General features: G+C 39.9%; 1 protein-coding gene across 2 annotated transcripts in view; it reads right to left on the bottom strand.

Moving 5' to 3' along the window:
* The window catches only part of sik3 (SIK family kinase 3), a 39627-nt gene that overhangs the window by 7186 nt on the left and 12969 nt on the right, over positions 1-19472 (bottom strand). Inside the window, exons 2-19 of one of the 2 annotated variants that reach the window (XM_032505458.1) lie at positions 15389-15505; positions 14654-14717; positions 12537-12698; positions 12228-12352; positions 10926-11049; positions 9476-9594; positions 8846-8956; positions 8629-8763; positions 8083-8160; positions 7397-7506; positions 6324-6480; positions 6032-6181; positions 5867-5940; positions 4617-4751; positions 3338-3479; positions 1060-1179; positions 518-576; positions 263-372 (exon numbers count right to left, since the gene is read on the bottom strand). In XM_032505458.1, coding sequence (XP_032361349.1) covers positions 263-372; positions 518-576; positions 1060-1179; positions 3338-3479; positions 4617-4751; positions 5867-5940; positions 6032-6181; positions 6324-6480; positions 7397-7506; positions 8083-8160; positions 8629-8763; positions 8846-8956; positions 9476-9594; positions 10926-11049; positions 12228-12352; positions 12537-12698; positions 14654-14717; positions 15389-15505 — 2092 coding nt within the window. The remainder of the gene's footprint in view (positions 1-262; positions 373-517; positions 577-1059; positions 1180-3337; positions 3480-4616; positions 4752-5866; positions 5941-6031; positions 6182-6323; positions 6481-7396; positions 7507-8082; positions 8161-8628; positions 8764-8845; positions 8957-9475; positions 9595-10925; positions 11050-12227; positions 12353-12536; positions 12699-14653; positions 14718-15388; positions 15506-19472) is intronic. The other variant, XM_032505461.1, reaches the window with a different exon arrangement.

The raw sequence follows: 19472 nt of genomic DNA, 5'->3' as shown, positions 1-19472 counted from the left end.
TCATTCATAACACAATGTCAAGAATGAAGGTATGTCAGATGTCAGTGTTTGTGTACAGACGACAAAAGCCAGTGAGGGAAAATGTGACTGAACAGTCAAAAACTGAGCTTTGAAATAACCAGTCATCAATGTATAAAATCTGTCAGAAGAGTATGATGAGAGGAAGAGGATCTATCCAATTTTAGCCACTACATCTACACTTTAACTAACTACAGTCAAAAGTAAGAAGCTTTTTAAACACTGTAGCTAAAGTATTACTAACCATGCCCTTGCATTATGCCTGCTGAGCCAGGCGGAGGGCTCTGGTTGGGCTGTCTGAAGAGGTGGTTGCTGGGATGTGTTGGCGGAGGGCTGGAGGGCTGGATACGCAACCTGAGGGAGGACAGAACAAAGTAGGAGAAGAGAGAAACGACAATGATGTAACACTTCAGTCGATAGCACTGCACCACAGTTTTGAGATTCATTGTTTACCGTTCAATAGCTGATTAGTAGTGTGTGTGTGTGTGTGTGTCGGCACCTCTGAAGCTGGTGGGTTAGATGACTGGGCTGGTTCTCTCCATGGCCTAAAGACAGACTCTGCAGGTAAAAAGAAATTAATTCTGACTTAAGCGTACACTTTGCACTAACCTTGATCCTAGACTATACATCTGCCCATTGCACATACTATACATTTGTAAGCATTCTGTACTAAACACATTTCTCTCATACAGCTAAACAGCTATTTTGTATGAAAATATTTGTTTCCGTATTTATTGTTTATTTCTTATTAACGTTTAATATGTTTGCATATATATGCAACATATTACCAAGGCAAATTCCATGTGGCGTAACTACTGTGGCAATAAACTCCTTTCTGAATCTGAAGCTTTAGCAATGGAGGGTGCATGTCCCGAAGAAATTAATCAATTTAAGGAGACACATGAGGCCACAATGCAGGATTTCCAAGCCTCAGGTGAACCAAATGAATAGCACTTTTACAAAGATTACATCTATGCTTTATAGATAACTGCGTAGTTCAACATAATGCAAGCTAAGTGCTAATTTGTCAGCTTCAAATACCTGGATTTGCTGGTGGAGGATTTGTTGCTCTTGCTGGTAGAGGATATGCTGTTGCTGGGTGTGCTCCAGGAATCGCTCATCCTGCTGGGCAGCATACATTTTCTGGAGCTGCTCACACTCCTATTGGGAACACAGAAATGGTTGCCAAATATTACATTTACATGCCAACACAGGAGTAATTTCAACAGATGGTAATGTGTTGAATCTAGAAAAGTAGTTAACACTTGGGGGAAAATAGGGTTCCAACTAAGACTGCAATTTAGTTTTTCTCAGCTCACTAGGAATAGCTAATGAATAAATAACAAAATCTACTGCACGTCATTCTTGTTTTGTCAGGGTCAAAAATAGCAACAGTAATTATTCCCTTCATTAACGGCAAGTGGCAATATGTAACCTTTGTAATATTTGTAAGAAATCCCCATCTTGGTAGCAATAATAACTGCAGTAAGCCTTTGCACTTACCAGCTATATCGAAACAGTTTCTATTTAAATTACGTTTTGTGATCAATTAGCCCATGGTGTTTAGTGTTTAAAGACTTTACATCTCTCGGTGAAAGTGTTATTATCTGGCTGACTGTTATTGTAACGCAAGTAGAAACAACACAGGTGCACTCATACAATTAAGCTAATGCTTTGTTTAATGATATTAAATAATTTAGTTAACTAAGCTAATTGTGCTGCAAAAAGATAAAAGCATTTTTTTCCCCCATATAATGCAAGTGAGATTTTACAACCAAACAAAAGCTCTCCAAAATCATGAAAACAACATGCTTGTATGACCAGCTACAACATCTATGATGTACTGTGAGGTCATGTAATCTCCCCTGCACTTGTCTACTCACTTTATGTCATTAGGGGCCCATTGGGTCATGTGTGTGTGTGTGTGTGTGTGTGTGTGTGTGTGTGTGTGTGTGTGTGTGTGTGGTGTGTGTGTGTGTGTGTGTGTGGTGAACTTCTTCTCTGACCATATTAACTCTCTTAACACTTGCAATGATAATCCCAGCACGTCAGTGCATGCCTAAAATGTAAACGCGGGAGGTAATCCCATTGCAGTGTCACTGTGAACGATGTGGTTTCTCAAGCAGCTTGGGGTTTTCTCAGGTGAAAGACTCTGGTAAGACTTAGGAAAGACACACTGCTCAGACTGGTTCACCTAGTTTACACTTTGGACATCAAGTGACATCTGGATTAAATGGTCACACAAAATTCTTGCTGTATCTGTAGACCTTTTCAATCTCGATCATCAGACACTTGCCCTTATTTGAAGGAAAAAACCTGTATGGGTGGTAGTGCTCGGACTCAATAGGAAAAATCTCTTTCATTTTCAATGTATTTTGAAGTGTTTTGACAAATATGTAAATATGTAACATAAAATCAAACAATACTGCACAATCTCTTAACATATTTGAGTTTTCCCTATATGGTGCTCAAGCAAGAGATGCTATTGTATTTAATAATATTTTCCAACTGAAAAAGAGCAGACATTTTCTAATTGTCACCTTCCTTACCTGTTGGCCACCATTTCTATTAAAACTCCCAAAAGCTAGGGCCCTGCTCGGTAGCTACTTTGTTGCCTGGTCTCACCACACAATTAATCATACATACTCTTCAGTGACCATTGCCCTAATATCGTCATCTTCAGTCCCCAGATCTGACCAGCATATCGTGTCCAATTTTTCTACTTTTAAAGTCTATCCTAGTCTTTCGTGTAGCATTGCTGGACAATGGACTTTCCTCCTGTAATGACTCTGTTTTACCTCTAACTTTGTTGAACGCTGCTCTAATCTTAGCGTAGCGTCACCGTGGATAAGAGACTTTATTACTGACGCTAGGACATCAGAAGCTCCAGGAGCAAAATCTGATAAATAATGGCACTAAGCACTATAGACTTATTTGAAATCCTTGACCAATAGCTTCTTACTGTATCATGACCGTTCTGCACTGAAATGGTAGGTGAGACCAGAAGAGGCAGAATGCGACAGTCAGCCAATGGTCAACCAACTGCAAACAGTACGTCACTGTTTGCAAGAGCCAAGCAGCTTTCCTTGGTATGAGCATTTGAAAATGCAGGGGGGTTAGGGCCGATTACAGACCAAAGGGGAATTTCTGAAATCTTAGAGTCATTGGTACTGATCAATAACCCTATTGATCCTCCACAGAAATGCTGCCTCATTTTCTCCTCCAGACACTGAGAACAAAATAACCCAATCTTTTCATAAAGCTAGGTAAGCAAGAAAAAAGCAGATGATATTAATAGATATTAAGTAGGGTGATAAACCTGTTTGAGTTGTTTAATGAGGCTGCTGTTCTCTAGATGAGCCTTGAAGGCCTGGATGGTGGCTGCGCCATCAGAAAACCGTCTGACAGGTGAGAAGCGCTCCATGGGGAGATGAAGGGTGTTACAGTCCTTATAGCTGGATCTGAGAAGGGGACCACAGGGAGCAGACACAAACGTGTGTACACAAATACACACGCACCCACACACACGCACGCAAATTCACAGCATGACACACAAACACATTGACACACAGATTCATACATACAGACACAGAAACAGACACATGAGAAGCTTGAGCTCTATAAACCTGCACAAAATATTTCAAGTTACAAGTATCTGAAAGTGATATATTCAGTGTTGAAAGACATTAGGAACCCAAAATTCACAAACTCATACATCAAAAATAATCCAGCCATCATCCTTTAAAATATGTCATCCTTCCTGTCAATCATGACAGGAGGAGACAGGTTATGGAGGGAACTTTGAAGAGGAATTGTGCATAACTGGATGCAACTCCAAAGTATTTGGAAGCTGGTCCAAATATTTTTGAGAGTTGGACAGTGACTACATTTCATGTCATTTATGAACCCTTTGCACATTGTCTCAGAAGTCATTGTACATTATTAGCAATCAATGAGACTAAATCTTTCAGGGTAATAAATGCCGCAGCTGATAATCAGCTAAAGATAAGTTACATTATAAACATACCTTTGTTAATGGAAGTTTATCTAAGGGCAACATTGCCAATATCGGATGGTAAAAAATTGTATTGAGGATTTTTTTGAAAAATTAGCTCTTTCCTAAGGACTGTAAAGTGTTCTAGTATTTTAAAAAGACTTTCTAATAATCTGCATTGGAGTAAGATGATACTTTTGGGGGACAACAGCTAGAGTTGAACAACACAAAAACACAAAAATATGACTGCTATTAAAGACAAATTGCTCATTCACGAACAATCTGCTAAATCTGAACCGATCACATACCTTTACCAGGTTTATGGGAAAGGAAAAAGTTATTTTGAATCGTGGTTTAACGCTCGATCTCAAACATCACTTCTGGCAAAATACCCTTCGTTTTTGGAAGATGCATAATCTTCATCTGGTAAGAGTTCATCCTCACCACTGTTTATTTGAGATCAGCTGCGTGTGCTAGTGAGTGTTTGTGTGTTTGAGAAAGAGAGAGAAAAAGAGTAAGGCTTAATATGCCCCTCATTAATTGTGAGTCTGTGTTTGTGCGTGTGTTTGTGCATATACGGCTCGGAGCGGGCGTGTCCCCTCACCGGGTGTGTGTGTCGGGGGCCCAGCCCCCCCTCTGCCGGGGGCCCTGGGGCCGCTGCGACTCTGCCGAGGGCTCGCCATGCGTTGTGCTCGTGAGCACGTGCGTCGTGTGCCGCTTGGAGCGGTTCGCCAGGTACCTGGGCCGCAGGGAGGGGGGAGGACGGGGGTGAGGGTGGGAGACAGGAAGCAGCGCTGGTCAGCTCTCTGTCCTCATTGGCTAATGGAGACGGGGGAAAGGCCCCGCCCCTTCCCACTTCTGCCAATGGGTGCCATCATTCATATCATCTTAGCCAATCAGAAAAACATAAAATAAAATTACACCATAGATGTATGTTATAGCTTATCGGTATCCCACAACCACCCAATTTAAGAATTGGACTGGATGGTTTTGCAAGCTTTAGAGTTAGCAAAGCTGTGTGAGAAAGAGTGAGGAAAACCAGAGAATAATTTGGCACTTACTGAAATAAAAGAGATAAAGAAGCTCTTGGCGAGAGTTTGAAAGATAGATGGATTTGGTGGCAGATTAAGTTTGGAACTGTGGTAGAAGGCTGTTGCGCGATGGAGAAAGGAGACGAGATGGGGTAAGCACCACAGCAGAGTGGCCACCTCCCGTGGCAAAAAGCAGAGCAGCCGAGGGGCACTCTCTCCCAGCAACCCAGGACACCAGCGAAGTCTACAGAAGATGCTGTCTGAAGAGGACCAGCTGGTAAACCCTAACCTGGACTTCAAACAACAACCCATCACCCATCACTACATATACTACACATGTGCCTATCCTTATCCTACCTGATTTCATGTCCTTCTATGTCGAAGCTCTTATTTTGGACAATTTATCTGACTTCTTGCATAAATATTATTAACCTCAACTGTGTGGTTCTAGTGATGTTGAGTAAGCCCATATTTTTCCCTTTTTTGTATTCAACCAAAAAGTTATTCATGTAACTGGATTTAACACATTCCTCCTCCTCAAAAATCTGCAGACTAAGGTTTTGCTACAAGAAACACCCAGGATGTCACTAGCTTGTTGTATCTTATGGCTTAAAAGGTTTGATTACATAGTACATATTAATACAAAATGTATCAAACGTGATCCTTTCAATTAATTAATATTAAACTAGCCAAATTCTTATTTTAAAAGTTATACATAACCCAACGACCTGTTGTCACAGGTTACGGGCCCTCCAGAGTATCCAGTTTAGACAGCACCCCTGTATAGTACACCCTTTCACCAAAACCTGTCATTGAGGGTTACCTCTGTACTGCTTCTTGGTCTGGCTCTCCGTCTGAACCCTCCTCATCCACCGGAGCTACTGCAGGGATTGGGTGCTAAGAGAAGCAAAAAGTTCATTAGTCAACACAACTGCAGTTTATATGAGGGGAGAATATGCAAATTGCACACAGAAATCCAGATCCTCACCGGGCTGGTAACAAGTGGTGAGGGCCCCCGGGGCCTCTTGAGGAGCTGAGCGTGTAGCTGAATGTTTGCCCCACCGTCGGAAGCTCTTCGACCAAGAGGCCCCATGCCGTTAAGCAGCTGCAGGGTGGGTGGCTGCAGCAACGACTGCTCCTGGTGTGTCAGCAGACAATGAAATTCAGATAGGGTGATATTTAGACCTTCCATATCCAGATATCTACAAATTAACTGATGACTTCCAGATGTGTTCTAACACTAATTAAAAGACCCCACAATCTAACCCAACTGACTGTACCTTGTATTCCAGCTGCTGTGTGGGTTGCAAGCTCTGTGTGGGCATGAGAGTGTGCATTTGGCCCATAATGTGGGCCAGTGGGGGGAATGGAGGCTGGGGCGCTGCACCGCGAGGGAAACCTGGTGGCATTTTCTGGAGGTCCTCCTGCATCTCTGTTCTGTGTTGGAAGTTAAGTTGATTAGTTTTGATAAGGGTCAGAACATATGACACATGAAGGGGCATGTACGTGTAAAGCTGATTTAATCCAGCCTAAGCGGCAGGTGGAGATGCAATTTATTTAGGAGGTTGATTCAGAACGGAGTAGCATGAGGCAGGATAACGGCTGCAAAGCACACACTTCTATAAGGAGAACACTATTGAACACTATTTTCAAAGACAATTCTTGCTACTTGTTTCCCACAACTTTTTGTAAATACACCTTTTAAAACCTGAATGACAACATCAAAGAGCGGGCTGATGCAGAACCGACGGCATACAGGATGGAGTGTGTTGGCCTTGTCTCAATACCATTATTGATATGCTAGGTTAGCCTTCACTAGCACAGGTAGGCTTAGCGTTGTAACACAATGTTTTGTGCTAGAAACTAGCTCATTTATTACTTAAAGTCTTGTTTGAGATATATTATTTAAATGCACACTTTACAATCCCTGTCCACTGATTCAGTTATTAAGCTATAAAACGCTAGCAACTATTAGTTTTGATTGCTTTTAAACTTGACACTACAACCTGACTTGCTCAGTAGCAGCCGAAACACAGCATCTACCGTCTTTTGACACACACAAGCCTTACATAAATGTAATTTGAATGCAGTACTCTACCCAAAACTCAGGTAATATGAATAAACGTTTGACTCTAAATCTAGAGAGAAAAATTGGATGTCCAGAAAAGATACAGATGTACTTCAACTAAATAGTTGGTGAAAATAAAAATGCAAAGAATTGATGGGTGATGACAAAATTTTTAGAGTTATCATCTGAAATTACAGATTAGTCATCTGACATTTTGAAGAAAAAAAAAAATACTACTTGTGATATGTAGCAATACAGAAAAATTACTTAGAGTAGGTGTTTTACCTTTGGTCTGGTACTCCCACAGTGTGCCGCCTCATCGAAAGGTAGCGAGCCATGGCCTCGGGAGATGGTTCCTCCCCTTCATCACTGTCCAGAGCCATGCTGCCATCCGGCTAAACAATAAATATAAACATATTTGTATTAGTAATGCCCTTTGTATGTTGCATGTTTGTGTACACTTATGGCCATGTGTTAAAAAGATCATAGAGATTTTTAATGTATTTCAATTCTAATATATGTGCTTCAAACTTCATGTATTCTTTTAAATTCCCTGCTGAAATGCAGTGATCTGTTTCAAAGCATTTATGAGTCAACTTTGAGGCTGTGTGTGTGTATGTATGTGTGTTTAGGTGTGTCCAATCATAGCGTTTGTGATCAATCACGCGCTACACAACCGCAAATACTGGACAGCCAGTCCATTACAAAACATGCAAATCCTCAAGACTGGATACTGTTTTATGTTGACTGATGTATGATACTAAGAAGTGGTGGAACAATTATTTGCTAGGCCACAGGACAACAATTTTTAAACCAAATCTAAGTTAGAAGCAGTTAGGGTAAGAGCCTTACAACACCATAAACTAAAGTTGTTCCTGATCCTAACTTCATTTTAACACATATTATGACCCCCACTGCTGGCCACGCACAGCCAGGGTGACGTAATCATGTGGGCGGCCTCCTCAACTTACCTCAACAATCTGGTTCTCTGGGTTGATAAGCTGGACATGGGGAACGGTCATGCTAACAGGATTACCCTGCGGATCTGTCTGCTTGGCACACACACACAGACACACAGACACACACACAGTTATTTTCATTTCAAATTGGCAGATGTGGGTTGAAGCAACCAACTAAGTGGACAAACACGATGACTACTATAAGTTGGAACAGTTGTGAAAAAGAAAAAACGTCCAAAGGCACCTTCCGCAAAATTACTCTTCTTCAAGCTTTCACAAATGGTTGTTATTTTGATGACAATGAAGAAGCTCTTGATATAACGACATCATTCAAATAGAATGGATTGTATCGTATGGACAGATGCAAATACAATTATTCAGAAAACTAGGATGTGTTGTGACCCACTGGCTCTAGAAATTTTGTACAATTACTACTATGAAAACCTGGCATAGAATTGCTCCAACTCTCCAAAATTCTATCAAAATGAGTAAAAATTAACACATGTAGGCTGCAAAGCCATTATCTTATCGTGCAAACACCAGTGGACAATGAATCACCTGTACAGTGTTGATGGGATAGGTAATCGAGCGTGGTGTGGGCGGGGCAACACGCAGGGTCTTGTTTTTCTTCAGGCGGTCCGCCAGCAAACTATAGATGGCACTGTAGTGATCGTATGCATCGGTTTGTAGGGACTAGAGAGGAAAAGGCAGGATAAGTGTACATTGCTGAGATAACTTAACAAAACACAGTGCTGAGAATTTACTTGTGTCCAACCTGAAGTGTGCGCTCTCGATCGAGGCCCATCTCACACATGGCTATCAGCACCTGCTCATTGATGAGCTCTGTCTCTCTCTCCGTTTTCACCTGCTCACACTCCGCTATCAACTGGAAAGGAGAAGAGATGGGGGGGGGGTCATATACCATAGCCTTTCCCTTCACAGTTTGAGCACCTTCTCCATTTTAAAAATCAAGTTCAAGGAATAGTTTGACATTTTAGGAAATATGCTTATTTGCTTTCTGGTGGTGAGATTAACCATTTCTTGGCTGGGAGGCTTTGCCAGGCAACCAGCAGAGACTTCAGGTAACTGCTCAGAATTAAGACAAGTCTTTTTAACATAACCTAAAATGGTAAGGCTGGGCGGTATATTACTTGCAACTGAACATTTAGCCCACTTTGTAAAAATCACTATACAGTACTGGTCCAAAATTTGGACACACTTTCAAATGAGAATGCGTGTTGAAACTTGTGACTGGTACTGTATATCATGTATCGACATTTTTGGTCCGTATTGCCCGGCCCTAGGCACTAGTTAGTAAAAATCATTTGCATTTGGTAAATGGTCATTACGGGACCCTTCTCACAGTGAAGATATTGACTTCTGAATACTTCTAGAAGTGTCTCACCCTGTCAAAGTCTGGGTCCGGATCTCCTAGTCTCATCCACTTGTTCTTACAGATCTGCTCCATGCTCAACCGTCTGCTGGGGTCCAGCACTAACATGTGTCTGATCAAGTACTCACAGTCTGCAATAACAAACAAGCATACATGAGACACCACTCAATATGTAATATAAACCAAGGCAACTTGACTATTTAGAAAACATGCAAAGGGACAGTAAAAATTGCAATCAATAACAAGCAATATGTTTTACTAGCTAAAATAAAAAAATAAAAATGTATTCACAGAGAAAAAAATAATTTTTGTCCAATTTGTTTTTTACTTTGTGGTACTTCTGTTTTTTGATCCAGGAAGACTATTTTTCAATACTGAAAACATAATGTACCTAGTCTGCAGTTTATTTGATTTGAAGTGATGCTCTACTCAAAATCTTTGCATATCAGTTTACTCAACATTCCCCGGTAGTGAGTTTAATTAGGGATGTTGGTTGAACTTTAATTGGTTAACCGCTGAAAAATTTTTTGGATCGTTAAGCATTTTGGTATGTAGGTACATTTTTTGCCTACACAGCCACTCTCCGCTAATAGCTGGTCAAGTAAGCGAGGAAGCTCCATGTGCAGCTGCAGGGGAGAGATCGAGTGTGGTTTATCTGCATGCACTGCCCGTGTGGAGTTAAAGCAAAAACAGTAACGTTAGCCGCACTGCTACGCACATCACTGCTATGAGTTCCTGTTGACTTCATATGCGCCGCCACGCGCATGCAGGCGTGCACGCTCGCTCTCTCTCTCTACCGCACACTCACTAGCGTTGTGCACACAACCTACGTAAACACTAAGTTATATATTAGAAAAGGCTGCTACTTTTATAACAAACTGGCAGAAATCCTGCACTTTAACCAACTGCTGGAGAACCTATTCGCGTGTTATCGTTTTCCTTTTTTTTTTTTTTTTATTAACTGATTTGTTACTGGTTAATAGGTGTCGGGCTATCAAAAGTGAATTTAACCAAAACTGACATCACTAATTTTAATTAACACCTTGATACTTTTTTCCAAAGTGAAACGTTTCTCACTGTCTCAATTGGAATCAAATGTAACCAGCATAAACTTAACCTGACCAAAACCAGTGTTAAAAGGTAACCAGTGATTTTTCTTTACCATGAAGGGTACTATGGGACAAAGTTTTTGTGAGTGGGTCATGTTGTTTGTATTATTCACAAGGACGCATGTTTATTTTACTTCAAGGATATACACTGCGTTTGTTTGCAAATTCCACATGGCTCCTTTAATAGCCACATTTCAAGCCACCAGTGGTAAGTGCTTGATACTAAAGAAATAGATTTGTAGTGAAGTATCACTTTGGAATTCGCTTGGCCCTAAAGCTTACAACATCATGGTATGGTCTGGAGAAGGAAGTAAAGAGACATAGGTAAGAGTAAGAGCTGACTAGAGTCCTACCTGTGGACATGAAGAAGGGAATGCGGAACTTGCCACTGAGGACTCGTGCCCGCAAATTTTGAAGAGTGCTGCCATCAAAAGGCAGGGCGCCGCACACCAAAACGTATAACACCACACCCAAGCTCTATAGAGAGAAATGACAGCAAGAGTCAAATCATCAATCATTATTTAAGCAGTTTCAGTATCTTGGGAGATACAGTCATTTGACAGGTTTTGGGGGGAAGGGCATTATGTGGTTGCTTTTGATGAGAAACATTGATGGGGTTATGAATCATGTAATCTGATCCTGTGATTTTGCCAACATTCCAAACATTTGAATCAAAATCCAAAATGGCAGCATTTGTGAGTAATGTATATTTTATGATTATTATATTTTAGAGGGATTTTGTTTAAGAAAATAGTTTTTAAGCATAGTTTTATATGGTCTTGTGGATATTTTTAAAATTACCTTTTCACAACTTGTATAATCAGCCATTGAATGCCTGTATCCTAGAGGATACATTGCCCACATGAAACAGGGCTGATCACTCACAGATATACTTATGATTTGAGGCCTGTTCTCTACATATATTCAATAAGATAAAGGTGTGATATATTAATTACTTTTTATTTCATTCTCACATGTGAATTATTGATGAACTCGGCAGTGTACACTTTTTCAGGAGATTTTTGTCAGCAGTTTCTACAGTAAAAGAATGAGAGAGGTGAAGTCTGTAGTTCATCTGATTCAGAGTGGGGAACCAGTGAGAAAGTGGAGGAAGATAGGCTAAAACAGTTAAGTTTACATCCTAAATGGGCAATTCATCTTGGGAGATAGTTTTTTTTTCTAATGTTGTATGGAAAACATGAAAGAATGTAGCTAATTATTTGTTTATTACATGTTTTTAAAGTCAGCATAGGAACTATAAAAACAGGATACAACATAAAAAGTAAACCATAAATTGGCAATGTATCTCGGGAGATACATTGCCAAAAGAAAAAGATCATATTTTGAAAAATAAAACACAAACTTTATCATTAGTCTAGATACATTAAAATATAGCAATACATTTTCCATCATTTTTATATATATATATGTCACTAAAAGGGTTAAAAAGGACTTATAAAGCAATTAAATCAAAACAATTATTTTTAGTTATTAATAAACCCAGAGCGCTATAGACAATAGAAGAAATTTGGTACTATATTTTAAGACAAAACCTTTTATGGCCTCTCATTCATTCAGGATTCTTTTTTAACAAATAAGCTACACCTTGTGCCGTGGCACAACAGGGCCTTATGAATACCTAAAAGTCTACTCACCCATATATCTACTTTAGGTCCGTCATACTCCTTGCCCTCAAAGAGTTCTGGTGCAGCATACGGAGGACTGCCGCACCATGTCTTCAACAGCTGTCCTCGTGAAAACAGGTTACTGAAGCCAAAATCTGACAGGAGGAGAGGATGGGTTTATTCAATCGTATCAATTTACTTGACAGAATAAATTTAATCAAACCTAGAAAATGCTCCAAAAGCACATGTTGACACTTGCCTACGCCTACTCACCATGACAGCTCAAAACCACTAAATTAGGTTTCCCACCCATACATTCTAAAGTGCAAACTCACACACCTGCGATTTTGATGTTGAGGTTGTGGTCCAGCAGCAGATTCTCAGCCTTCAGGTCTCTGTGGACAATGTTGCGGCAGTGACAGAAATGGACTGCTGCCACAATCTGTTTGAACTTCTTCCTGGCGTCCTTTTCTGCCATACGCCCATGGGCTACCAGGTGGTCTACACACACAGACAAAATATATAGTTTAGAAATTAATGGTATTCAGTTGTTAATTTCCTGTCCTGCAACCACATGGTTTAACTAGCAAATGGACCTGCACCCATGGGTGTGCTGGTCTTATAGGGAGGTGTGTTCAGGTAAATTCTTGGCGTATTGCTGTCTTCTGGCAGCAGAAAGTGATTGCGCCATTGACCAGTGATGGGAATAACGGCGTTAGAAATAACGGCATTAATAACGGCGCTACTTTCTCAGTAATGGGTAATCTAATGGTCTCTTCCCATCTTATTAACGCCGTTACCGTTACTGCCGAAAAAGTTGAAGCGGTTATTATTCATCAGACCAACTAGATCTCTGAGCCGAGAGACAAAGACATTTTTTCTTCCTTGATAAGTGGGCAGTACACGAGACAAGCGCATAAATGCTGATTATTGGCTGAGGTAGAGTAAAATGTAATGGTACGCCAAACAGAGGTAGAGTTGGGTGGGTGTTCAAAGGCACGCATAGTTGGACACAGAACAAACAACAAAAATGAAATCGGGGGGGGGGGGGGGGGGGGGGGAGGGGGGGGGGGGGGGGGGGGGGGCTGCTAAAGATTTCCCACTGTGGTCAGAAACACAGCATTAGTTACTTTCTGAAGTAACTAGAATACTTTTATAATTTGTAACTGAGTATCTAATTTAGTTACTTTTTGGAAGAAGTAACTAGTAACTGATTACTTTTTAAAAGTAACTCTGCCAACACTGCCATGAACCAACAAAAACTGGTCTAAAGTCAATAGCGCGCATTCATTGGTACTTTACAGCACATTAGTGAAATGTGCCTAGGCTGTGCACAGTGCGGCGCACCACATGCTTGTCACACACACACACACACACCAAACACACACACACACCACCACACACCACACACACACACACACCACACACACACACACACCACACACACACACACACACACACACCACAAACACACCAACACAACACACACACACACACACACACCCACACACACACACACACACACACACACACACACACACACACACCACACACAACAACCACACACACACACAACACACACACACACACAGAGTTTAATCCGGGAGGAAACGGCTCAAGACTATTTCCCTATTCCCGGGAAAGGTTATGACGGGAAATAAAATGAAATAAAAAAACACAAGGGGAGCGCATCTATTGTTGTCATACAGTAATGTTGATGCAGGTAATGGTGCTGTGATGTAGCTACAGTAATAAATGCTCACTAAATTAATTCCGCAGCAGTAGTCTACATCCATGGAGGCGGAGAGAGCGTTTTCTATTTGCGGCTGATTGTCACAAAAATCTGAAACCGCCTGAGCGCAGTCTATAAACAATCTCTTCTTTTTGGAAGCACACTTCTAGAAGAAAAAGGGCCGGTGAGAATGCATTGTAAACTAAAAGAAATATGTAGTCTAAGTTGTCACAAGTTTAATGCAATGCTGATATTGCAGCAGAGTGTTTAGGCATTTTTTTTCCCAATTTAGTTTTACATCGGCCTATGACCCTGTCTTTTTGCAGTGCACAGTTATACATTTCTGTGGGTAATTTTCTTTCATTTAGTTGAACGTGTATGTTCTTAAAAGAGAAATATGCCTGCCCTGGCCTAATAAAGAAATATTTTGGTTAACTTTGAGTGATTATTCCCATTTGCAGCCGCATACAAATCTCAACAGGCACAGAATGGCTTTCGTTTAATTGAATGGTTTAGGAATTTTTCAATGGTTTATTTTAGCACATTTCATTAGTTTGTAATGGAGTTCTGTAAAATATTGGTTTTATACGGGTTGCCTAGATTTTCAGAAGACAAGTCACAGACACCAGTCAAAAATCAAAAGAAAACAAACAAACTGTAAAGCAGAGGGGCAGACGATGATGAAGACTATCTACATCAACGCAACAGTGGGGATAATCCTTACCAAAAATCTCTCCACCGCTAGCGTACTCTGTTACCAGATAGATCATCCTCTCAGTCTCCATAACCTAAAGACATAAACAAATGTTAAAAACCAGGAGCTACAGACCCGCTGACAGGCCAACATCGAGTGACGGGCGGTTCACCCGTTACATAACAGAATGAGTAAGCATTTTCTCAGTGTAGGGGTCAGTGTGTGTGTGTGTGTGTGTGTGTGTGTGTGTGTGTGTGTGTGTGTATATATTTCAACATATTATGCTTTGTGGCAAAGTGCTTGTTTATGTTTAGGCAGATGAGAGCTGTTTCAGACAAGATGCTGTAAAGGTTTGCTTGTGACGGGCTGATTTGGTGTTACAATCCCCATACAGCTGGAAAAGTTTGGATGACTCTCTCTTTTTCCAACTTCTACCACTGAGTCTATCCAGAGCCACGTTTTTAGGTGTACTAGGCTCACATATAACAATATAATGTGGAAAACAAATGCGGCTTTTGCTGGATAAAAATATAGATGAATGCATACATTATATAGGTACATTTCAGAATTTAATAACAAAAAATGTCTGAAATTTTTAACACTTTGGTACATTTAACCCAACAAAACAATGGCAGATAACATTAGGTCCTGGTTAACCAACACAGTCCGTTCTTTTGGAATGTGTTGGTTCATTTCTTTAAGGTCGAAGGTGTAAGATGTGAGCAACGTGTGTTATCAGCTCTGTGGGTGAGTGTGAATGTGTACCTGGTAGAGGCGGATTATGTGGGGGTGCTTCAGCAACTTCATGATTTGCACCTCTCTGAAGATCTTTTTCAGGTTTTCATCATCCAGCTGGGTTTTATCCACTATTTTTATAGCCACCTGAAGACAGAGCAAAGAAAGGGATGGACGAAGAGATGAGGATGAAAGAGGAGAGGGAGAAAGGGTGAAGTGGTGAAGAGGTCGAGATTAAGAAGAAAACAGTGAGGAAGGAGGAAATAGGGTTGACAGAAAGAGAAAGAAAGTGAGGAGAGTGAAAAAGAGCGAGGAGACAAAACAAGGAATAATTTATGTTAATCCATGTACTTTGTTTAGCAGCTTTTGAGTGTACAAAGTACAGACAATACCTTCACACAATAATAATTGAAGAGCAAAGTGCCAAGAATATAACCAACAAAAGAACTAAGAGGAGGGTGTGAGTCAGACTGACTCAATTTAGCATGACCTGGCACTGCTCTGTTAACAAACATGCATAGACAAAGAAACACAAATAATTATCTGACACCAACTGAGTAAAAAAAAAAAATAATAATAATAATAGTAATAATAATAATAATAATAATAATAATAATAATAATAATAATAGATACTACGTTGAGATACTGGCATTTCTTAAGATGGTGAATGGCAAACTGAGCGTCATCAAAGACAGTGCTTTGTCTGGATTACAACTTGTTTGGGTAACCTGACATGAGCCATGACCTTCGACTGCAAGCGCTCTTGCATAACAGGCAGAGTCCTCTACAATGGCTCCAACAGTGTGGACGGTGATGGTGTGTGACAGGAGCTTTGCTCTGCCACTTAGGACTGGGTAGACGACTTTAATGAATTTATCTAAGCTAATGGAGCTGCTCCAAAACATATCTTCTTCCAAAATAGATGAGTGAGTACAGTATAGTAAGTATGTGTGGAAAAAATGAAAAGTACGTATCATCACACACCACACACACCACACACACACACACACACACACACACACACACACACACACACACACACACACACACACACACACACACAATCCTGAGCACTCCTTTTTCTGATAACAGACATGAAGAAGGCCATCTGAAGCCTGACAAAAGTAACTTCCTGATGCAGACAGGAAAAAGGAGATCAAAGAGGGGGCTCATGGGAGGGCACAGAACCCCATCTAACAGTGGCAATAACCCAGATCAGTGTGTGTCTTTGTGTAGCATCCCTTTAAGGGCATTGTACAATTGCAAAAAATGTGTATTGGTAGTCTTCTCTACCATGAACTAATTTACAAAGACTACAAAACATCAAAAAATAAAGTGATGCATCCAGAAGGTTTCTTTATTGTTAAAATAGTGGAGTGGCACCCAGCCTTAAGAAGCTTTAAGCCCACCTAATAAAATGACCCTTGTATTTTTCATATTGGCATAGCGCTGCTGAAATCTTAAAAAAACAAATTAAAAAAATCTGATATTAAGACACTGAACATGAGCAAAAACAGAGATAAAGTAGAAGGGCACTCAGAGTGGCAGTCCTCCGCCAAGGCTTGCCCTTGCTCACAATGTTAATGGAGTGTGAGTTTCCTATGTCAGAAACTAATTTTTCCGATTATTCCAACACCTCATAAAAGCAGCACAAAACAACGGCAATGTTAACAAAAGGTTGTTTTGTTTTTTTAATGGTTTATCCGCCCTGTGATTTGGCTCCCCTCCAGATTGCAATTGGTTTTTCCTTGGCCCATACTAATCGAGCCAGTAGTTTTTACGTAATCTTGCTGATCAAAAAACAGACAAACCAGATCAAAAACTTGGCAGAGGTAATTAAGTAATATTTAAACAATTCTTGCCATGTATGTGGATATTTATGCGTCTGTTTGGAATATGTAACTATATTGTTTTTCATGCTCTAGGAATCTATTCTTGGCATTGGCAGTCATCCAGTTTTGTCAATTTAATTGCTCCGCTCTGCATTTTATGAAGGGTAACAGGTGAAGTGAAGATAACTTTGTCAGTATCGGTACACATGCTTGGCAGAGAACAACACATGCGGATTTTTGCCAATGCCAAGAGTAATTCACGTGAATTTCGGAATATACAGCTCTTAATGGCACAATTACCTTTTTCATTGGATGGATTATTACACATATCACAAGGTTCCAGGTGACTGCCAGCTTTAACGCAAGTGTACAAGAACAATGCACCTACCATATAGCCTAGAGGCTAGTAAGACTGAGATTACAGAGAGCTTATAAGGAGTTTATATTCAAACTAATGTCACAGTAAGACTTGGAGGGGACAAATGTCCTTCTTCCTTTTTTTTTTAATGCTACAATCTAACCAACTATAAGGTCAGAAGCACCTTCACGTGCAAACACGCAACCCCACTATGAAAAAAACAACTTGTGCAAGCTTTGATGCCCACAGTACTACGATGCAAAAATGGCCAAGGCCGGGTTTAACTGCAATTCGAGAGAGAGAGAGAGAGAGAGAGAGAGAGAGAGAGAGAGAGAGAGACACAGGTGTCTAGAAGAGAAGAGGAGAATTGAACAGTAAAGTTGTGGTAGTATAGGTTTCCGTTTGTCTACTAATAAATGCTGTAGCTCCTCAAGACCAAAGTAAAGTTCCTGTGTCTTGCTTAAAATACAATTCAACACATACAACAGCCTCCGAAACCATTCAAATAAATATAACCATTAAAAATAAATAGAATCAAATGTCAGAATCAGTTATAACAAAAACATAATACAAACCTTTAAGGTAGGATTTGTTGCAGTGGTGGAATGTGACTACGTCTATTTATTCAAGTACTGTACAAATTTGAGGTAGTTTACGTGTCTTTTTTCTTTTCATGTCGCTTTCTACTTACTCCACTGCATTTCAGAGAGAAATGTTGTACTTTTTACTTCACTACATTACTATGAAAGCTCCAGTTACTAGTTACTTTACACGTTTTCTGTGTGCAAAAATCTTAATTTGTAGTTTATAAAATACAATGTTTTAATATAAATCAAACTACCCAACAATAATAGGCGTACAAAACAAATGAAAATAAATGATTAGACGATTAAACAGTGTTATTAGTACTTTTACTTAAAGTGCTCATATTATGCCTTTTGGCTTTGTCCCTTTCCTTTATTGTGTTGTATATCCTTTTGTGCACGTTATAGGATTACAAATTGAAAAAGCCCAAAGTCAACACAAAAGAGACATACCATAATACCTTTCACAAAGTGTTCCAAACAGTTCTATTGTAGTCCAGCCCTTACTTCTGTGACAAACACTCGTCACTTTCTAACACGTTATAACTCTCACCTAGCTGCTAGCATGGCACGCCCTCATACTCAGACTGCAACTGACAAGCTAGCAGTACGTACCTGGGTACTGCACATGTGTAATTACCAATAAAGATGGAACAGAAGTGGGATGCCTCACTTGGTAGCTAAAACAGAAAGCTCAACACACAGGGTGAAAAGAAGAGCTGCAGCAGTGTGCAACACAACAAAAATGTTTTTGGAAAATTAAACCATCTAAACCTATTCTGGTACAACCAAAATGAAATGAACACAATATGAGCACTTTAAGTAAAAGATCTGAATACTTCTTTCACCACTGGCTGTAGACTTCACTAGTTTTACCTACGTATACCTCAAAAACCGGCAAGATGATGTAGATTAAACAATGAAGATATCAGAAATTCACAGATTATTAAGACAATGAAAATCATAGAGTTGTGTGCATTGTCATTTATGTATTATACATATACTAAATTGTTAATAAGTTAAATATAGGGAATCAAAAAAGTGAACACAAATGTTGTAAGGTGTAATATTAAACAGTATAACAAAATACAGTGGGGAGAACAAATATTTGATACACTGCTGATTTTTCAGGTTTTCCTACTTACAAAGCATGTAGGTTTGTTATTTTTTTTATCATAGGTACACTTCATCTGTGAGAAAACTAAAACAAAACTCCAGAAAAATCCCATTGTGTGATTTTTAAATAACTAATCTGCATTTTATTGCATGTAAGTATTTGACACATCTGAAAAGCAGAACTTAATATTTCGTACAGAAACCTTTGTTTGCAATTACAGA

Source organism: Etheostoma spectabile, chromosome 3 (genome assembly GCF_008692095.1).
Source record: "Etheostoma spectabile isolate EspeVRDwgs_2016 chromosome 3, UIUC_Espe_1.0, whole genome shotgun sequence".
Lineage (NCBI taxonomy): Eukaryota > Metazoa > Chordata > Actinopteri > Perciformes > Percidae > Etheostoma > Etheostoma spectabile.
The sequence above is the reverse complement of the archived record's forward strand: the minus strand, read 5'-3'. Positions and strand labels throughout refer to the sequence as shown.